This window comes from Carcharhinus amblyrhynchos, chromosome 22 (assembly GCF_965287045.1).
Source record: "Carcharhinus amblyrhynchos chromosome 22, sCarAmb.v2.hapA, whole genome shotgun sequence".
In the NCBI taxonomy this organism is placed as follows: Eukaryota; Metazoa; Chordata; class Chondrichthyes; order Carcharhiniformes; family Carcharhinidae; genus Carcharhinus; species Carcharhinus amblyrhynchos.
In genome coordinates, this window is record NC_137345.1 from 4,147,342 (window position 1) to 4,169,895 (window position 22,554).

Genomic DNA, 22,554 nt, shown 5'->3' on the forward strand with positions numbered 1-22,554 from the left:
GGATTAGCAGGGTAAATACATGGGGATAGGGCCTGGGTAAGACGCTTTTTTGGAGAGTCAGTGCAGACTTGACGGGCCAAATGGCCTCCTTCAGAACTGTAGGGATTCTATGATTTTACTCACTAACCTTCTCTGATTGAATTTTTTTCCCTTGTTCTGGTCCTCAGACCTTTTTCACAAGTACTGGGGGCTTACAGAGCTGAGAGGTTAGAGGTGGGGGGAGGTTTACCATGATGCGGCTGCCATCGTGGTTTGTGGGAGCTGTCTAAACGAACAAGCTGATCCTTTTCTGTTTGTCAATTCTGTACATTCAAAAAGACGGCACATTGTCCACAACCTGATGACCTTAGCGACGATGAGGTTTGGCAATTTATTGATCAATGAAGGCCCTTTGCAGCTCATGGGTCAATCCTTGTGTCATCCAATACCCACTCACGTGATTCCTCCCCAGGGCACTGAGGCCAACTGGCTTTCCTGAGAGGGAGCTAGAACTGTTTTTTTAATTCTTTAATGGTTGTTGTTGATGCATTTATTGCCCATCTCTAATTGCCATTGAACTCAGTGGCTTACTAGAACATTTCAGAGGGCAGTTAAGAGTCAACCACATTGCTGTAGTTCAGGAGCCACATGTAGGCCAGGCTAGGGAAGGACAGCAGATTTCCTTCGACAATGTTTTCATGGTGATCAGTAGATTCTTAATTCCAGATTTTTCTTTCAAATTCCACCATCTGCTGTGCCGGGATTCAAACCCGGGTCCCCAGAGCATTAGCTGAGTTTGTGGATTACTAGCCTAGCGACAATACCACTAGGCCATTGCCTCCCCTATTGAATGTTCTTGATTTATAAGACACCAGGCGTTAGCCATTACTTGTATTCATATAGTGACTATAACATAGTAAAGCATTCCATGATACTTCACAATAAAATTCCCAGACTAAAACTGACCCTAAACCACGCAGAGTGATATGAGGACAGATAATCAAAAACCTGGTAACGACGCAGGTTGTAAGGAGCATCTTAAAGGAGGCAGAGGTAGAGACATGAGGGGTTTAGGGAGAGAATTCCAGAGCTAGTGGCAGAGGCAGCCAACAGGGAGGCCAACGATGGAAGGGTGGAGATTAGGGATGGTCAGGAGAACAGTATAGGAGCAGAGCATGGATCTCAGAGGTTTGTAGGGCTGGGGGATGTAATAAGGACAGAGAGCAGTGAGGCCATGGAGAAATCTGGATGAGAATTTAAAATGCCAGATTGAGCTAGTGAAGGTTGATGGATGTAGAGGCTCATGGGTGAATAAGACCATAAGACATAGGAACAGAATTAGGCCACTCGGCCCATTGCGTCTGCTCTGCCATTTGATCATGGCTGTTTTTTTTCATCTCCATTCTCCTGCCTTTTCCCCATAACCCCTGATCCTTTTATTAATCAAGAACTTATCTATCTCTGTCTTAAAGACATTCAATGACCTGGACTCCGCAGCCTCCTGCGGCAAAGAGTTCCACAGATTCGCCACTCTCTGGCTGAAGAAATTCCTCCTCATCTCTGTTTTAAATGATCGTCCCTTTAGCCTGAGGTTGCGCCCTCTGGTTCTAGTTTTTCCTACCAGTGGAAACATCCACTCCGCATCCACTCTATCCAGGCTTCGCAGTATCCTGTAAGTTTCAATAAGGTCCCCCCTTATCCTTCTAAACTCCAACAAGTACAGTCCCAGAGTCCTCAACCATCCTTCATACGACAAGCTCTTCATTCCAGGGATCATTCTTGTAAACCTGCTCTGGACCCTTTCCACGATCAGCTCATCCTTCCTTAGATATGGAGCCCAAAACTGCTCACAATACTCCAAATGGGGTCTGACCAGAGCCTTATACAGCCTCAGAAGGACATCCCTGCTCTTGTATTCTATCCCTCTCGACATGAATGCTAACATTGCATTTCCCTTCCTAACTGCCATCTGAACCTGCACATTAACTTTAAGAGAATCTTGAACAATGACTCCCAAGTTTTTTGTGTATCTGATTTCCTAAACATTTCCCCATTTAGAAAATAGTCTATGTCTCCATTCCTTTTTCAAAGTGAATAACCTCACACTTTTCCACATTGTATTCCATCTGCCACTTCTTTGCCCACTCTCCTAACCTGTCCACGTCCTTCTGCAGCCCCCCTGCTTCCTCAATACTACCTGTCTGTCAACATGGGCCTTGGTGCTGTGACATTAGTGCACCTTTTAAGAAATGTATTTTTTAAATCATATTCCCTGCAGTTTCTCTGCAGCTTCAGTCTTTTCTTCATTGTTGCCGGGCTGTCTGCTAGAAGTCCTTTTCTTGCTGCTTCAATGGTTTCAATGGAGTTTTGTTTATTTTTACTCTGGGCCTCAAGTACTTTCTAGAGTCTTTTATGACCCTGCATTGTGAGGGGAAAGATGGATTGACAAGTCAAATTCAAGTGGTTCCTCCCTAGAGAAATCTGAGCATTCATTTTCAGTTTTAGTTTAGAAGGGGGTGGACATCAGACTGAAAGCAATGTTTCTCCTTCTCTCTCAGGTACTATAGATTCTGCTGGTTAGTTAGGTCTCCTGGAGTGAAAATTCTGCTGTTGGTGGGTTGCTCATGAGTAACCAAAACCTCTCCCTTTCTCTCTCTCTCCCTGACGTTTTGGAAAGCTGTTCTGATTTCAAGCTGTTTTGAGTGTCTATCAAGAGGGTTGCTAGAAGTTACAAGACCGGAAAGTCAGAGTTTCAATTCTCCACCCAAAGGATTAAGCTCAGTATCACATGAGCATTCGTATTTGCTGTGTTAAACCTGTGGCAAGGGTTTGATTCGTGGGATCTGTTTGGTTGGAATGGTGTTTTGCTGTTAAGGGTTGCACAATTTAATGATTTTTTTTGTTAGTAATTGGTAAAAGTCAATTTTCTTTCTGTACATGTTAACTGTATTCTTAAATTAACTTTGTTTGATGAAAGCTCCCTAGTGAGTTAATCGAATCATAACCTGAAGTTAAGCAACTCATGATCACCCCAGTCAAATTCAAGATGTAAAACCTATGATCCAGGCAGAATCATAGAATCCCTACAATGAAGGGGAGACCATTCGGCCCATCAAGCCTGCACCGATAACAGGTCCACCCAGGCCCTATCCCTGTAACCCCACATATTTACACCCACTAATTTCCCTGACACTAAGAGACAATTTAGCATGACCAATCCAGCCTAACCCGCACACCTTTGGAATATGGGAGGAAACCGGAGCACCCGGAAAAAACCCATGCAGACACGGGGAGAAGGTGCAAACTCCACACAGACAGTTACCCAAGGCCGGGATTGAACCCGGATCCCTGGCCCTGTGAGGCAGCAGTGCTAACCACTGGGCCGCCTACTTTGGAGTTTCTGACCTGAATTATAACAGTGAAAATCAGGAAATAGGGCGGCAAAGGTTTGCAGAAGGTGTGAAGATTTTTCTAGAACAACTTTTTAGGCCCTCTTGTGTTAAATGCCACGGCCTTCGCCAGAATCGCAAAGACCATTCTGTCAAAAAACAAAGAATAAAGAACAACACAGCACAGGAAACAGGCCCTTCGGCCCAACAAGCCCGCGCTGCCATTTTAACATTGTGAGTGCCCTCTTCTACCTACGACCTTTGTCTACGCCTATTGGACTCCACAATAACGGAACCATAGCCATATTGAGGGACGACTAATTTAGGGACAATTTGTTAACGCCAATCAGCCTAAGAGCACGTTTTTGGGGTGTGGGAGTAAACCGGAGCATCCGGAGAAAACCCACGCAAGCATGGGGAGAACGTGCAAACTCATGCTGTAGTGTTGTCATTCTGTGATAGAAAGCTGTGGTAAGGCCAACTAACCTCATCTTCCTTCATCTAATGCCTAGAGAAAGACACACACATGCTTACCCTGGAAACATTACCTTGGACTTTCATTTCCATTGACAAGGAGGGAACTAATTTCCCAAAGTGCTTCACAGCCAATGACGTGCTTTCAAAGTGGACTCACTTCTGCAACGAAATGTAGCAGCAGCCAATTTACACTCAGCAAGCTCCCCACACAGCAACCAGACAATTAACCAGGTAGATATTTACGGGGATACTGAGGAGAGCTCTTCCCCAAGCCTCATCTGAAAGACAGCACCCCCTGACGTTGCAGTAACGCATGGAAAAAAACGTAACCCACGATAGATTGCGCCTTTGTTCCACCCCCTTGGGGAAAAAAACCTCCATTAATGTGTCTTCCAGCAGCAACAGACTCTCCACTCACCCCTCCCCACCCACCCATCACTCCTCCTGCATTCAGGGTGGCACGGTGGTTAGCACTGCAGCTTCACAGCGCCAGGGAGCCGGGTTTGGTTTCCAGCTTGGGTGACTGTCTGTGTGGAATCTGCACATTCTCCCTGTGTCTGCGTGGGTTTCCTCCGGGTGCTCCGGTTTCCTCCTACATTCTGAAAGACGCGCTGGTTGGCTGCATTGACCCAAACAGGCACCGGAGTGTGGCGACTAGGGGAATTTCACAGTAACTTCATTGCAGTGTTAATGTAAGCCTTACTTGTGACTGATAAATAAACTTTAGTATGAAAAGAACTCCCTGATGAGTCTTAATTGATGGGTAAGTCAGGGAGACTCATGCTCCCTGTTTAAAGCAGGTGTGTCAGACTCCCAGCCTGCATTCAGCAGGGAGCAACTGGAGAGCTGGCTGTGTACAAATGTATGGTGTAAATAAAGTAACTTGGTGATGGGATTTTCGCTTCCATGGAGTTATTACATTTTACAAGACAACAATTTTTATTGCGGCAGGAAAGAAAGACATACTTCATTGATATAACGCCTGTCCTCACCGCAGGATGTTGCAAAGTGTTTTACAGCCAATGAACTTCTTCTTGGAGCTATGATGTAGGAAATGCGACAGCCAATTGGCACACAGCAAGTTGCCGCAAACAGTGGTAATTTTCGGGCGATCTGATCTTTCTCGATATTGGATCGGGGGGGTTGGGAGAACGGGGAATCAGCAGATATTCCGGGGAATGAGAGTTGTAGCTACAGCGTCAGCCAGCTGTCGGTGTTCCTGATCCCAGAGATTGGGTTCCCACGGGAAGATCCTGGTTGGTTTCCCCGCCCGAACTTCTTCAAGAGAGGAATGTGAGCCGGTCGGACAGCTGGGCCTGTGGAATCGGAGAGGCTTGTGAGGCCCACAGGCAGCGGCCAGATCAACTTACTGACTCAAACACACAGTCTATCAGCGAAAGGGCTGTCTCAGTCCACACAACTCACCCACTAAAGTTTTATATAGTCCTGATTGTACAGGACTGTCTAAATCTGCCTGCCAACAGGTAGCATTTTGAATGCCACTGGGCAGCTCGCTCACCACTGCATCCAAAGGGCACGGGTTTAAGTCCCACTCCAGAGGCCTGAGCTCATGTTGCAGACTGACACTCGCAGCGGGAGTGCTGCATTGTCAGAAGTGTCGTCTTTCAATGCAGGTTCGAACCGAGGCTCCGAGGCCACGATTCAGAAGAGTATAGGGGAGTTCATGTCCTGGCCAACATTCAACCAGCATCAGTGAAAAACAGATAGGCTGCTCATTCTCACATTTGTGAGACATTGCGGTGTGTAAATTACTCTCTGTGTTAAATTATAACAGCCACCACGCTTCAAGAACTACCTCAGTGATTGGGAAGCACTTTGACCCCATGACTTTTCGACCCTAGGCGTCTGTGACCCGCGATTAACACCTACAATTGCATTCTGCAATAATCTGCTTCCTTATCAATGTGGTGTCTAACTTAATTCTTCATGCAGTTCACTACCCAGCTATATTTGAACGTTGTTGGGGAGAGGGGCTGGGAGCCGGAGGGTCAATGAGGGTCACCCGCACCCCCCGCCCCACCCCTCCTCCTCCCACCCCCTCCTCAGAATTCTGAAACTTCTTGTTGTCCAGGGCTCTGAGAACCCTTAATCTGGCTCTTGGGTTCATCTCAATGGGCGGCTGGAATCCCTCTGAGCAGGTCGCGGTCAAATCCAGGACCACAAAAAGCAACACACGCCCCATTACCCCCTTCCCCCAACCACGCCCCCCCCCCCCCACCCCCTCACTGCAGTCCACACAACACCCACTCCACCCCTACCTCCTCACTTGAACCCAGACCAGCACCCACCACCCCCTGCACTCACTGCAGTCCAAGCAACAGCGACCCAGCCCTCCCCCCTCACTGCATCCCGGACAACACCTGCCCCACTTCTTCCCCCACCCACTGTGGCCCAGACCAGACACACCCCCTCACCTCAACTACAGCAGTCTAAGCAACATCCTCCCCTCCTCATTGCAGCTCAGACAACATCACCCCCCCCCCCACCCCCTCACTTCAGCCCAGACAATACCCCACCCCCACTCACCCACTGCAATCCAGCAACATCCACCCTTCCCCCACCACCCCCCCAATCCCCTCCTCACTCACCACAATTTGTCTGCCCACAGCTAGGGTTGCCAATGCTCCAGAATTGCTCTGGAGGTCCCAGGAATGAAATCGATCTCTGGGATGGGGTTGTGGGGGGGATGCGGAGGTGGGACTGTGAATAAGAAGAAATGAATGGGCAGGAGGTGTTAAAATGAGGGCACGTCCGTTGAAAATGTTTGTGCCTTAGATACAGGAACTCATGGAAATGGGGAGGGGGTGGTGGGGAGGAGGGGGCGGGAGGAGACACTCTATGACCAGGTGAGACAGTCAGAGGCAGGGGGTCAGGGACACGTCCTCCCAGAGTCAATTTGAGCTCATTCTCACTCTGCACCCAATGGTTTTAGAGTCAGTGGTTTGAACACCGCTGTGAAGTCGAGGGGCCAGCTGGAGAGCGTGTGAGGGACTCAGCGCACCAAGAACTTGAATTATCCCAGCAGCTGTGCACTCTGGTGACTGATGTAAATCGAGAGAGACAGGTTGCTGGAATTTGGATTTCAGCGTGCCCTTTGCAAATGCAGCGTTGCTTCAGGCGACGGGCTGTTTATTCTTCACATTTCCGCAAGTGTTGCGGAGGGTTATGCCACTAAGAACCCAAAGCTTTTACAATAATGGAGCCTTATGGTGACGCTCAGATAGAGTTTCCATTCCTCCAGGAAGACCCCGCAGTCTCCTGGAATTGAGGTTGATGTTCAGACACTGAGATGAGCAACTCTGGGAGAAGAAGCATAGCAGCGTTAAATAGAAATGTTATTTTTCCCATTTTCGTTGTACTTGAACAAAATATTTGTTCACATGATGTCAACATTGTTGGCAAGGTCAGCATTTACTGCCCATCCCTAATTTCCCTTGAGAAGGCAGAGTTAAAAATATTGCCGAGAGAGAAACGGACTATGTTGGAAAATCTCAGCAGGTCTGACAGCATCTGTGGGGAGGGAACAGAGCTAATCATTAAATATTGCTGGCGTTTACGCCAGCGGGATCTTTCGGGACAGCTGACAGCGCACCCAAACCGCGAAAAAAGACAGTAGGACTAGGGGGCACAGCCTCAAGATAAAGGGGGGGTGGTTTAGAACGGAGTGGAGGAGGAACTTCTTCACTCAACGGGTGGTGAATCTCTGGAATTCTCTGCCCGTTGAAGTGGTGGAGGCTGCCTCGCTAAATATTTTTAAGAAGCGGGTTGATGGGTTCTTGATAAGAGAGGGGATTAAGGGTTATGGGGAGAGGGCCGGAAAGTGGAACTGAGCCACGACAGATCAGCCATGATCTTATTGAATGGCGGGGCAGGCTCGAAGGGCCAGATGGCCTACTCCTGCTCCTATTTCTTATGTTCTTATGAGTTTCCAGGTGACACGGGGAAGGTTCAACAAGAAACCCCCCTGTTGACAATGGCGGAACCGTTAAGATCCCGCTGGCACCTCCCACCACCGCAGAACACACCACAGGGTGGGAAAAGGGGGAATCCTGCCCAACACTGCGAGGCTTGATGACCCTTCATCAGAGCTAAAGGGAAAGGGAAATTGGCTGAGATTTATGCTGTTGGGGAGGTGGAGAAGTAGGGACTGGAGAGAGGCCTAGAGATAAGTGGAGGCAGAGGTTGGCAAAGATTTCATGGACAAAGAGGTAGCAATTCTATGGTTCTTAATTCCTCCGTGTCTTTCTTTAACCTCTTCCAATCTTACACCCTCAGATTTCTGCGCTTCTCTAATTCTGACTTAATGCACATCCTTGGCTATGTCTTCAATTAACTAATTTCTGGAATTGCCTCTCTGAAACCTCTCTGACTCACTCTCCTCCAAAGATGTGCTGGTTAGGTGCATTGGCAATGCTAAATTGCCCTTTAGTGTCCTGGGATGCGTAAGTTAGAGGGGTAAATATGTGAGATTATGGGGACGAGGCCTGGGTGGGATTGTTGTCAGTGCAGACTCGATGGGTTGAATGGCCTTCAGCACTGTGGGGTTTCTATGTTTCCAAAGGGAAGATAAAGGGTGGTGAATGTGGTTAAGAAAGGCACTGATAGCGATACATTGAGAGTTCAGAAGGTACACAGTGCGTCAAAGGACAACCTGGGACAGGAACTAGATGGCCCTGGTGGAGTGGAGGGAGGGGGAGACCGTGGTTAAGGGGAAAAAGATGAAAAGTGAGCGAAAACAGGGATGGAAAAATAAATCAAAGAAATGGAAAATTTTACTTTCTTTTATTAATCTCACAAGTGAGTGACACAGTGGCACTGCTGCCTCACAGCACCAGGGGCCCAGGTTCGATTCCAGCTTGGGTCTCTGCCTGTGAGGAGTCTGCACATTCTCCCCGTGTCTGTGTGGGTTTCCTCCAGGTGCTCCGGTTTCCTCCCACTGCCTGAAAGACGTGCTGGTTAGAGTGCATTGGCCATGCTAAATTCTCCCTCAGTGTTACCTGAATAGGCGCCAGAGTGTGGCGACTAGGGGATTTTCACAGTAACTTCATTGCGGTATTAATGTAAGCCTACTTTAAAATAAACTTTAAACTTTCAGTAGGCTATTCACCCCATTGTACCTGTGCCGCCTCTTTGAAAAAAACTATCTAATTAGTCTTACTAACCTTGTTTTTTCATTCTGCACATTTCAATTCAAATATATATCTAATTCCCTCTGAAAACAATTACTAACCTTGGGTTATTGACCTTCCTAATTGTAGAAACAGTTTCTCCTGATCTACGTTACCAAAACCTTTCATACTTTTCAATAACATCACTTAATCTCCTCCTAAACTTCTCTACTCCAAGGAAAATAAATCCCAGCTTCTCTCTCATGTGTTTGGATTTGTCTCATTTTACTGCTTTCTCTCCTCTCAATCTCCTCTGATGTCTCTCCCGGCTCCTTTGCAATCAGTAATATTTTAGTTGTGGAAAGGATTTCAGAGTCAGCTCCACTTCCTGGACTGCGAGCGTTACAGCTTATTTATAGCCCTCAGAGTGATCTTAGTGTGGATTTTTGTTACCTGCTGTTTCGGACACAGAGCAGCTTGCAATGTCACAGATATCAGGGCAGAGGGATCAGTGAGATTTGCATCTGAATTTCAACAATTTGCATTTTACACAGCGAAATGTCCCAAGAACATAATCGGAGGGGAAAAAAAAACTGACATTGGATCATAGGAGGAGATGGTAGGACAGGAGACTAGAGAGGTCAATTTAAATGAATATCTTCAAAGGGGAAAGATGGCAAGGAATAAAACCATCAGACATAGGAGCAGAATTAGGCCACTCAGCCCATTGAGTCTGCTCCGCCATTCAATCGTGGCTGATATTTTTTCTCATCCTCATTCTCCTGCCTTCTCCCCGTAATCCTTGACCTCCTTATCATTGAGACGTATAAGATGATGAATGGGATGGATAGGATAGAGGTGGAGAGACTCTTCCCGCTCAAAAAAGACAGTAGGACTAGGGGGCACAGCCTCAAGATAAAGGGGGGGGTGGTTTAGAACGGAGTTGAGGAGGAACTTCTTCACTCAAAGGGTGGTGAATCTCTGGAATTCTCTGCCCGTTGAAGTGGTGGAGGCTGCCTCGCTAAATATTTTTAAGACGCGGGTTGATGGGTTTTTGATAAGAGAGGGGATTAAGGGTTATGGGGAGAGGGCCGGAAAGTGGAACTGAGCCGCGACAGATCAGCCATGATCTTATTGAATGGCGGGGCAGGCTCCAAGGGCTAGATGGCCTACTCCTGCTCCTATTTCTTATGTTCTTATGTTCTTAAGCAAGAACCTATCTATCTCTGTCTTCAAGACACTCAGTGACCCGGCCTCCACAGCCTCCTGCAGCAAAGAGTTCCACAGATTCCCCACTCTCTGGCTGAAGAAATTCCTCCTCATCTCTGTTTTAAGAGATTGTCCCTTCAGCCTGAGGATACGCTCTCTGGTTCTGGTTCTTCCTACTACTGGAAACGGCAGCTGAAGATGTCTGAAAGTAAAACATCTCGGGGCTGCACAGTGGTTAGCATTGCTGCCTCACAGCGCCGGGGACCCGGCTTCGATTCCGACCTCGGGTCACAGTCCGTGTGGAGTTTGCACGTCCTACTCGTGTCTGTGTGGGTTTCCTCCGGGTGCTCCAGTTTCCTCCCACAGTCCAAAGATGTACGGGTTAAGCGGGTTGGCCATGCTGAATTGTCCCTTCATGTCGGGGGGATTAGCTAAGGTAGATACATGGGGGTTACGGGAACAAGGTGAAGACTTGACGGGCCGAATGGTCTCCTTCTGGATTTTATGAAATGAAAATTGAAGCTGAGAAAGAAAAGAGAATTAGATGATAGCAGAGATCTTGGGGAGATGTAGGGCGAGAAAAGTAAGGGGCTATTGAGGGAATTGAACATGAAGGTGAGAATTTAAAAGATAATCAGTTGCTATTGAGCTGAAAGCCAATATAGACCATTAAACACAGGAAAGAAAATATTTCTAAAATTGTCATGAAGTAATAAAGATTCACATTATCCTCAAGAACAGAAAGTCTTAAAAATCAGCCAGTCATGTTTCAATGTAGACCTGTCAACATTTATTAATCTCCTAGCTGTGTGTTCTTCTCTATATAGAACACTCTAATTCTTGGAAGAGCCGTGAGTAATATCTGTAACATCTCCTTATTCTACCACATCTAGGTATTAACAATCAAATCAGTTTCTAAATACAGACAAAATCCTGAGGCTTCATCTCACTCATTCACAGAACACATCATATTCACATTCATCTGATGAAGCCGTCCTACCATCTTTACAGTGTTAGGAAAATGTCCACTCGTCTTGTTATTACAAATATAGGTTTGAGGTGTCAATTAGAGCTTACAGGCTAAGAACGAAATTAATTTTCTTAAACACAGGCAAACAGCGACAAGAGGGCTAGCACTGCTGCCTCACAGTGTCAGGGTGCCGGGTTCAATTCCGGCCTTGGGTGGCTGCCTAAGTGGAGTTTGCACATTCTCCCCATGTTTGCATGGGTTTACTCTGGGTGCTCTGGTTTCCTCCCACCCTCCAAAGATGTGCAGGTTAGGTGGATTGGCCATGCTAAATTGTGTCAGGGAGATCAGTAGGGTAAATACATGGGATTACACGCAGAGGGCCTGGGTGGGATTGTTGTCATCGGGCTGAATGGCCTCCTTCTGCACTGTAAGGATACTATGAGGGGCCCTAGATCCCACTGATGACCCATTTACTACTCCTTGTGATAATGAGTAACACATTCCAGGAAGGTCTAATGTCCTAATCTAGTCTGATCTCAGCTGGGGCATTAGGTGGCATGCTTTCCTGTTGCCTTCAATATATCTAAGGAGGGTAACAATCAGTTACCTGATCATTACCCAAGTGCTTCAGGCTGAGAGCATGATCAGGACATGGCAAACAACCAGATTTCAGGGCCAGGCGTCCAGCTGACCCTCAGCGGAACCCTGGTGAGTTAAGAATAAATGGATCAGAAACTGGAGAGCTTCCAGGAACAGCAACCCAGAAACCGTCAGCTCCTTCCAGAGGGGAGCAAGGAGACAACGGGAGTCCTCACTTTCCCAAAAGGGAGAGTAGGTGAAGTAAATCTATGGGCGATGGTGATTGCAGGGTGAAGCACGTCAACTCAGGTTGTCTTAACGTAAAATGAAGGAAACAGAGGGAAAAACAGTTTGAATGTGTTTCACCTGGCAATGTCCCTTTAAATAGTCGTGACGTCCAAAAACTGGAAAAGGAAGAGTTTGAAATGAAAAGGACTGTAAACAATATTGATCCCACTGGGGCCTCTGAAGGATGTAAAGGAAATTAAGTGCAATTCATTTACTTTCAAGATATCCGCATTTGAAATCAGACCCAAACCACAGTGTTATAGTCAAACGGTGTCTCAGTCACTGCTTGGACCAGTTTATTTGTGCAGTTGTTGGATCTCAGATTCTTTTCATCCAATCGTGCGGTGCAATGGCTCCCACACCCGTCGGGAACCTTGCTATTCTGGCTGTTGCTCCCCCGCAGTGCAAAGTAAAAAGTCACCTTCTGCTTGGATCCCTTGGTGGATCTCTTGGTGATGGCATCTCCTGGGTTACCCGTCGGCACCTGGCCACACTTCTCCTTCGCCAGCTTGCTTCTGTCGGGCCGCACGCTTCTCAGCAGCTTCTTAAAGATGTTGGCGGTGAGGTTCAGTTTTTTCTGGAATTCCTGAGACCTGCTGAGCATGGGGACGTGGTCATGGCGACCTCTTCCGTCCAAGGAGGCAGGATGGGGCTTCTTCTCCATCTCCGGCAAGTCCAACCAATTGCCCACCAAATCAGCAAAGATGTTGTCTCCCAAAATGAGGGGCTGTCTGTTTCGACTTTGTGACAGGAGGGAGGAGGTCCAGTCATCCGAGGCGTGGCAATCTTGTCTCGTCTTACTGGCTGACTTGCTTGCTGTAGGGAGTTTGTGCACCTCCGGTGGGGTAACTGCCTGGGTCTGTTTGTTCAGCTCCAGCCTGGGTGGGGCTGAGAATGGGGCTTCCTTGAGGTGACCGAGAGACATGGATAACGGCGCAGATGACTGCATCTCTTCACAAGGACTCTCCTTTACGTACTCTCCTGACCATAAGGCCCTGGGTTTCTCAGCTTGCCCTGGGAAACTGCTGGGACTCGATGCTTGGAGTTTGCCGCTGCTGGATTTGTAGATTTTCCTGGCGCCTGGCCAGGCCTCGCTGCTCTTGGGTTCGTCCTTTGCGGCCCTCGGCCGTTGCTGGTTGTTAGTGATGGATGAAGCTTGGCTCTGGAGCCCTGAGATCTCCAACTGTTCCAAAGCTGTCTGCACTTGGAGAAGTTTCAGCTCCTGGAGGGCACCCATCATACAATTCATCTGGTCCTGCAGCCCATCTCCAGCCTCCTTCATAGATTGCTGTCAATGCACATTGTACGCAATTAGCACCGCAGCATTACGGCAGCAGAATACATTGAAAGCATCTCTGTGTTATTCCCATCTACTAATGAAAACACACATCATTCGCACAAGACATCCACATGCTTTATTTGCCCCTTTCCAACACTGACCTTCCCCTCCTCTTCTCAAAGCAGTTCTACAAGAGACAAACAATCATTTTCTATTTATCCAGCTGCCTACAGGACTAACAGAGCTGAATAAATGACTCTAAATGATCCCCAGCACAGAGTCAAAGCATCTGAAAGAATCATAGAAACCCTACAGTGCAGAAGGAGGCCATTCGGCCCATTGAGTCTGCACTGACAAAAATCCAACCCAGGCCCCACATCTTTACCCACTAATCTTCTAACCTACACATCCCAGGACGCTAAGGGGCAATTTAGCGTGGCCAATGCACCTGAGTTGCACATCTTTGGAGTGTGGGAGGAACCCGGAGCACCCGGAGGGAACCCACACAGACATGGGGAGAGTGTGCAAACTTCACACAGACAGTCACCCAAGCTGGGAATCGAACCCAGGTCTTTGGAGCTGCGAGACAGCAGAGCTAACCGTTTTGCCACAGTGCCGCCCCAGAACTCTAACAATTAATACAAATATAATTACCAAAAGAATTTCCAACCATATCTGACTTTCCAAAGAATTTGGACTGTACATTCTGATAAGATATTGAGGGAGAGGTATAATGTGGGGATGAAAAATTAAACTTTTGGAGACTTTTTCTGGGAAGGGGGTCTGTATCTGTTGACCACTGCTGCAGATCTCACTTGAGTGGTTTAATTGCGATTCAGCTGTCAAGGGATATCTACGTCAGTGAGCTTTGCCAACTAATTTTCCCTCTAGAATTGCCCAAAATTTGATGCAAGTCCCAGGACAAAACGTATCCCCAGACATGTCAACAAATCAGTTTTTAATGAAACAATTCCATCGACATTAGAAATGAAAGCACAACATCAGATTAAGTTAATTATTTGTTACGGAACCCTGTGGAAAATATTTTAAATGCTCCCCTCTCTAGTATGTGTTGCCATATGTATGTAAATAAAATCCAAACATCTTCCAATACTTGCTGTTCATCTCACACTCTCTCATAACATTCGACACCAATGGGAGTTTGACTGTTGTAGCCACAGATTCGCTTTGCTTTCGAACAACAGAGCTGTTTTATAATCCACTGTCACTTTCTAATCTTAACCTTTTGTTTAATTGACAATAGCATACCTGGTCTAGGACATCATTTTCTCCCTGCACAGACACAGTCCCGTCACTGTAGTGGGGCAAATAAAGCCCCTTTCAAAGGAGCTGTGTTTTATTAATGTTGATTGACATGGAATCTGGAGACAAATACAAGCCCATCAGACAGTGGCCATATGTTGGATGGGTGTCGCTTGTTGATCCCCTTAATCATCACCCCAAGGTGTGCTTCATATATTTTTTTCTAGACCCAAAATATCATGGCAAGTGACAAGGCTTTAATAAGCATTAATATTTCACAGAGGTCAGTCGGGTTCAATATCAATCAAATAAAATGTTTATTAAAATCTGCCTAAAAGCTTTGACTACGAGTTGATAAATCTGAAGGAACAGTCCTGGTATATTTTGTCTGGCTACTTTAACAGTTGAATTAAACATAAGAACATGTAATCAGAGTTAGATAAGAACTTTTTTGTTTTAATTCAGACACAGGCTATTGTGTGGCTGTGTTTTTCACGTGGCCATGTTTTTCATTTGTCAGCATGTCTGTGTATCTGTGTTTTTGTATTTTTGTGTGTTTTGTGTGTCCCTGTCTGTGTGTGCCTCTCTGCTGCGTGAATGTGTGTGTGTGTGTTTGTGTTATATATATCAGTGTGTGTGTTTGTATTTTCATGTGTGTCTCTCATCGTGTTTGTGCCTGTGTTTGTATGTCTGTGTCACTTTGTGTGTGTGTTTTTTTGTTTTGTGCATCTGTTTGTGTTTATATGTCTGTAAGTGTGTGTCTTTCACTGTGTTTGTGTATCTGTTTGTATGGCTTTGTGTGTGTGTTCTGTGAATCTATGTGTTTGTATGCCTATGTATGTGTACCTTCTCAATATATGTGTCTCTCCCTGTGTGAATGTGTGTTTTTGTGTGTCTGCGTGTGTCTCTCTGTTTGAATGTGTGTTTTTGTGTGTGTTTATATATCTGTGTGCATGTTTGCATGTGTGTGTTTGTGACTGTGTGTGTCTGTGTGAATGTGTCTGTGTTTGTATGTCTGTGTCACTGTGTGTCTCTGTGAGAATATGTGTGTTTGTTGTGTGTGTCTGTGTGTGTCTCCCTGTGTGAATGTTGTTTTTGTGTGTGTGTTTGTGTATCTGTGTGCTTTTATACTTGTCTCTGTGTGTCTCTCTGTGTGAACTTCTTTTGTGTCTCTGTCTCTCTGTGTGAAATTTTTTTGTGTCTATGTGTATGTGTGTCTATGTCTCTGTGTGCGTGCCTCTCTGTGTGAATGTGTGTTTTTCTGTGTGTGTGTATCTGTGTGTCTATTTGTATGTCTGTGTCTCTGTGTTTGAATATGTGTGTGTTTGTATGTCTGTCTGTGTGTGTCTCTGTAAATATGTGTGGTTTTAATGTCTGTGTGTGTCTCTGTGAATGTGTGTGTGTTTGTATGTGTGTCTCTGTGAATGTGTGTGTTTTTATGTGTGTGTGTCTCTGTGAATGTGTGTGTTTGTATGTCTGTGTGTCTCCGTGAATGTGTATGTGTGTTTTTATGTCTGTGTGTCTCTGTGAATGTGTGTTTTTGCTTATCCCATGTGAACCGAGTGCTGTTCGCAGCCGGCAGCGGTGAATGAAACGGGCGAGACGGAGGGAGATTAAAATATTTCCACACCAATGCTTTCAATCCGAGTGTTTTTTTTCGGCAGAAAACGTGTGAAAATCCTGCATATTCAAAAGGACAGCTTAAATTTGCTGAAACAGAAATGGACACAATTTCTGATTGTAGTTCAAAGGGAGAAATCGCTGGCAATAATTCCAGAATTCCGCGTAATACTAAAATAAAATCAGATTTATACTGTTTGCAACCCTGGTCTCCAAAGTGCTGGTGGAAGAGATTTGCTTTGAAATTGAAGCGACCCTTCCTTCCCCGGTACCCCCCCCCCAGTAGGACAGGGCTTGTGTGTCCCTGTACAGTTAGAGTAGCCTTTCAGAGGGGGACAACTTTCTTTGACCTTCGCGGGGAGGGTGGGTCCTGATTTGGAACCACACTAATAAAACACAACACACACCAAAAAGTGGCAAGGAATCCTAGAAGGTGTTAATTTATACACAGGGAACTAAACTCACGCCTCTCCCTCCCCCCAAAAAGGACGTGATAATGAGCTGAGTGCACTGATTTCCATCTGAACCAGTCTGCAGAACGAATTATATTTACAGGGCTGTTGTAGACATCACAGGCAATTTCACTCCTGATAGGCAGATGGAAGGGCTGAAATGTGGATATTCCAACACCTTCCACATAATCTATTACATTTCCGAAACACTGGATTCAGAGGGAGTTAGCAACCCGAATATTTGACATATAAACAGCAGCTCATTCAGCACACACACACACACAGTGTACAGAACTTCCATCAATCGCCCACACTCTCTAAGACACACACACACACACAACTCCCAAAACAAAACCGAATGCACCTTACCAATTCCTGCTTCAGACGTCTCAGGCTGTTATCCATGATCCCCCTTTATCTCGACAAAAGAAGCAAAACAAAAAGTTAGACCGTCAAAAAATCTACAGCCGGTAAGGTAGTCGAGAGGATCCACGTGTCCATGAGGGGAGAGACTGCTCCCCTCTTGTGTACAGTATCCTGTCTGGCAGCCAGTCTGTAATAATCAGCGAGGGAGGGCTGCTCTGGGAGGCTGGCTTTTCATAGCCCCACTTATGTTCGGTCGAGTCAGTTACAGTGCAAGTGTTTGCTGAATTTGGCATCATATTACCCTTCCCCTTCAGCACTGACCTATTGATCATTTGCTCAGCTTCTGGCCCATACCCTTCCGCTATTATTTCCATCCTTCCCCTGACTCGACAGTCATTTCTATCTACTGATTGTTGTAATATATATTTCAGAGCCAGTGTCTCTCTCTCCACCCCCCCCCCCCCCCCCTCCCCCAGCAGCACGGTGGAGTTACATTCCTGTTTATATTCCTCTCTGGCACTTCGATTCCACTTTCTCATGCAAGGGAGAGGGGAAATCTGGAGCTAACTCTCCCCCAGAAAGCTGATGGATCTGGGGATGGAGAGGGGGGGGGGGACAGCAGAAACATTCACAAACTGATAGATTGCTGTTGTGGAAGGGTCTTATTGTGTACAAAAGCCAGGCAGGTGGACGTGGTTAATACAGAGATCAGCCAATACTTACTTTAATTCTTTGGTGGGATTAGAGGCCTCGCCTTGTTGCCCATCCCTAATTGCCCCTTGACATGGTAGTGGTGAGCTGTCTTCTTGAACTCCTGCAGTCCACATGGTGCAGGTAGAATCGTCACAGGATCCCTACAGGGCAGAAGGAGGCCATTCAGCCCATTGTGACTGCACAATCCCACCCAGGCCCTATCCTCGCAACCCCATATATTTACTCTAGCTAGTCTCCCTGAAACTAATTGACGGTTTAACACAGCCAATCCACCTAGCCTGCACATCTTTGGACTGTGGTGGGAGGAAACCAGAGCACCCGAAGGAAACCCACGCAGATACATGGAGAAAGTGCAAACTCCACGCAGGTGGTGATCCAAGGCAGGAATTGAAGCTGGGTCCCTGGTGCTGAGAGGCAGCAGTGTTAATCACTGCGCCACCGTGTTGCCCAGGTGGATATAGTTAAGATAGAGGTCAGCCGTTATTAAGTTTTATTTTTTCACTGGGTGTGAGCATTGCCTATTAGGTTCATATTTATTGCCCGTCCCTAATTGTCCTTGAGAAGGTGGTGGTGAGCTGCCTTCTTGAAATGCTGCAGTCCATGTGATGCAGGTACACCCACATTGCTGTTGGGAAGGGAGTTTGACCCAGCAACAGTGAAGGAACAACCATTATATTCTTCTGTTGGGAAAAGGATACAAAAGTCTGAGGTCACATACCCACCGACTCAAGAACAGCTTCTTCCCTGCTGCCATCAGATTTTGGGATGGACCTACCTTGCGTTAAGTTGATCTTTCGCTACACCCTAGCTATGACTGTAACACTGTACTCTGCTTCATCTCCTTTTCCTCTCCCCTATGTACTCAATGAACTGCATGCTTTGTCTGTATACTGCGCAAGTTTAAGTTCATTTATTAGAGTCACAAGTAGGCTTACATTAACGCTGCAATTAAGTTACTGTGAAAATCCCCCAGTCGCCATATTCCAGCACCTGTTCAGCTACGCTGAGGAAGAATTTAGCATGACCAATGCATCTAACCAGCACATCTTTCAGACTGTGGAAGAAAACTGGAGCACCTGGAGGAAACCCACGCAGACATGAGGAGAATGTGCAAACTCCACACAGACAGTCACCCACTTATCGCTGTATCCCAATACAAGTGACAATAATAAATCAAATCAAATCAGGGCAGAGTGTGACTTGGAGAGGGGCTTCCAGCTGGTGGTGGTATTCCCATATGTCTGTTGTCCCCTTGTCCTGTGTGATAAAGGATGCAGGTTTGGAAGGTGAGATCAATGGAGTCTCAGCGAGTTCCTGTATTGCATCTTGGAACCGCACAGTGGCACAGCGGCACAGTGACACAGTTAGAACATAAGAACATTAGAAATAGGAGCAGGAGTAGGCCATCTAGCCCTTCGAGCCTGCCCCGCCATTCAATAAGATCATGGCTGATCTGTCGTGGCTCAGTTCCACGTTCCCGCCGTCTCCCCATAACCCTTAATCCCCTCTCTTATCAAAAACTCATCAACCCGCGTCTTAAAAATATTTAGCGAGGTAGCCTCCACCACTTCAACGGGCAGAGAATTCCAGAGATTCACCACCCTTTGAGTGAAGAAGTTCCTCCTCAACTCCGTTCTAAACCGCCCCCCCTTTATCTTGAGGCTGTGCCCTCTAGTCCTACTATCCTTCCTGAGCGGGAAGAGCCTCTTCACTTCTATCCTATCCATCCCATTCATCATCTATACGTCTCAATGAGATCTCCCCTCATTCTTCTAAACTCTAACGAGTACAAGCCTAGTTTATTCAGCCTCTCCTCATAGTTCAACCCCCTCAACTCTGGTATCCGCCTAGTAAACCTCCTCTGCACTCCCTCCAAGGCCAAAATATCCTTGCGTAAGTGCAGCGACCAAAACTGCACACAGTACTCCAGCTGCGGCCTCACCAGTGCCCTGTACAGTTGCAGCAAGACCTCCCTACTTTTATATTCAATCCCCCTCGCTATGAAGGCCAGCATCCCATTTGCCTTCCTGACCACCTGCTGCACCTGCAGGCTGGGTTTTTGTGACTCGTGCACAAGGACCCTGAGGTCCCTCTGCACCATTGCATGCTGCAGTTTTTCGCCATGTAAGTAATAGTCCTTCCTACCATTATTCCTACCAAAGTGGACAAGTTCACACTTGCCAACATTAGCACTGCTGCCTCACAGCTCCAGGGAATTGGGTTTGGTTCCCGGCTTGGGTGACTGTCTATGTGGAGTTTGCACATTCTCTCCGTGTCTGCGTGGGTTTTTCCGGGTGCTCCGGTTTCCTCCCACAGTCCAAAGATGTGCAGGTTGGGTTGATTGGCCATGGATTAGCAGGGCCAATATGTGGGGTTACAGGGATAGAGCCTGGGTGAGATTGTTGTTCTTGTGATGGGCCAATTGGCCTCCTTCTGCACTGTAGGGTTTCTATGATTCTATTATTGTTGATCAACGACACGAGCTGCTGCCACTGTGAGCCAGTGAAGGCTAACATGGGTCTGAGGAGCTGAATGGCCTCCGATTGTTCCTATGATTGAAGGTAGGAATATTGTCCAAAGTTGCTTTTTAATAATGTGGGCCAAATGGAGCCTGGATAGAGGGGCCTGGAAATTAGTAGATGTCGTGGTGGTTTTATAAGCATTTGGTGTCCAGGGTGTGAGAGGCAAGCAGAACTCACATTCCTGTTACATCGCTGAAAGGAGAAAAAGAGGCATGAAGTGGCCCAGCCTGGAATGCCCAGACGCACCATTTAATCATACTTATGGCTTCCCAATGTGCAGTGCCAGTACTTCAGAGGTCAGCGCCAGATAGGCAAATGCCATGAGCGAAGTCCTCGCATTTCTTGGCTCCTGATCAGTGACACATCTTCAGGCACACGCTGAGAGATACACAGCACATCCGGCAGAAGGCTCATTCCTCACCCAGTAACACAGTGCGACAGCCAAACCCCAGTATTATCGCTCTGTTGTGTCTGTCTCAAACACTCCTGTATCTAGCATTGGCTCACGTGCCAGCATGCCACTGGAGTGCCAATAGAAAGAAAGACTCGCATTTACAAAGTATCCTCCCACGGCCATGCCATGTCCCAAAGTGTTTGACAGTCAATGAAGTTCTTTCAAACTGTCGACAATGTTGTATTGCAGGTTTAATGCCTCAGCGAAAAGGTGGAACCTCCGATATTGAAGGACTGCCTCAGTGGCATCAATCTAGATTTTATGCTCAAGTATCTGGGAAGGGAGCGTGACTGCAAAACTAAACCAGAGGTGAGAGAGCCACCAATTGAACAACAGCTAAGCTGAGAGGAGCTAAGCGGAGTTGAGGGGGTTGAGCTATGAGGAGAGGCTGAATAAACTAGGCTTGTACTCGTTAGAGTTTAGAAGAATGAGGGGAGATCTCATTGAGACGTATAAGATGATGAATGGGATGGATAGGATAGAGGTGGAGAGACTCTTCCCGCTCAGAAAGGACAGTAGGACTAGGGGGCACAGCCTCAAGATAAAAGGGGGTACGGTTTAGAACGGAGTTGAGGAGGAACTTCTTCACTCAAAGGGTGGTGAATCTCTGGAATTCTCTGCCAGTTGAAGTGGTAGAGGCTGCCTCGCTAAATATTTTTAAGACGCGGGTTGATGGGTTTTTGATAAGCGAGGGGATTAAGGGTTATGGGTGGAGGGCGGGAAAGTAGAACTGAGCCACGACAGATCAGCCATGATCTTATTGAATGGCGGGGCAGGCTCGAAGGGCTAGATGGCCTACTCCTGCTCCTATTTCTTATGTTCTTATGTTCTCATAATTACCAGAGAGCGTACAAGCACACAAATTAGGAACAGCAGCAGGCCACTCAGTCCCTTGAGCCTTCCTCACCATTCAATAAGATCAGGACTGATCTAATTGTAAACTCAACCTGACATTTCGTCTCCCCCCCAATAACCTTTCACCCACCCTATTAAGAACCTGTCTAGCTCTGCCTTAAAAACATTCAAAGACCCTGCTCTCTCTACCTTCTGAGGAAGAGAGTTCCAAGAACTCACTGGGGGAAAAATAAAATCTCCTAATCTCTGTCTTAAATGGGCGCCCTCTTATTTTTAAACAGTGACGCCTCCAGACAGAGGCCTCCACAGTGCTCTTTGGCAATGAGTTCCACAGATTCACCACCCTCTGGCTGAAGAAATTCCTCCTCATCTCTGTTTTAAAGGAGGCTGGTTTGCGTGATGGACTGGGGCAAGTTCACAACCCTTTGTAGTTTCTTGCAGTCTACAGGTTGGAGCAGGAGTGACACCAAACTGTGATACATTTGGAAAGGATGCTCTCGTTAGTGCATCTCTAAATATTAGTGAGCGTTATATAGTGGACATGCCGAATTTCGTTAGCCTCTTGAGAAAGTAGAGGCATTGGTGGACTTTCTTAAATATAGCCTCGATGTTGAGGGGCAAGGATAGGTAGTGGGTCTGGTAACTGCACTGAACTATTCTGTTTTCCCCTTGAGCCTAGAGAGTGATTCCATTAGCAACGTTGGAGATGAGGCCACCATATTGATGAACTACCATAAGACTCTCTCAAATCTTCCCATGCCATGAATCTACTCAGTGTGAACACAATGCACTCCACAGCCAGTCATAGAAACACAGAAACTGGGAGCAGGAGCAGGCCATTCAGCCCTTCGAGCCTATTCTGACATTCATTATGATCATGGTTGATTATTGAATTCAGTATCCTGATCCCCTCTTCCTCCCATATCCTTAATCCCTTTAGCCCCAAGAGCTATATCTAATTTCTTCTTGAAATCACACAATGTTTTGGCCTCAACTACATTGTGTGGTA

General features: G+C 46.7%; 2 protein-coding genes across 2 annotated transcripts in view; one reads left to right on the forward strand and one right to left on the reverse strand.

Annotated features, from left to right (window-relative positions):
• The first annotated feature begins 7,041 nt into the window (after positions 1–7,041).
• Positions 7,042–22,554, forward strand: part of ddx20 (DEAD (Asp-Glu-Ala-Asp) box polypeptide 20) — a 55,038-nt gene continuing 39,525 nt past the window's right edge. Inside the window, exon 1 of the mRNA XM_080209886.1 lies at positions 7,042–7,135. The gene's annotated coding sequence lies outside the window, so the exon portion shown is untranslated. The remainder of the gene's footprint in view (positions 7,136–22,554) is intronic.
• On the reverse strand, positions 10,969–17,198 carry inka2 (inka box actin regulator 2). The gene is made up of 2 exons (XM_080209822.1): positions 17,004–17,198; positions 10,969–13,308 (listed from the first exon to the last, which is right to left on the reverse strand). Exons 1-2 carry the CDS (start codon positions 17,037–17,039, stop codon positions 12,259–12,261), a joined length of 1,086 nt encoding a protein of 361 aa, XP_080065948.1. The 5' UTR covers positions 17,040–17,198; the 3' UTR covers positions 10,969–12,258.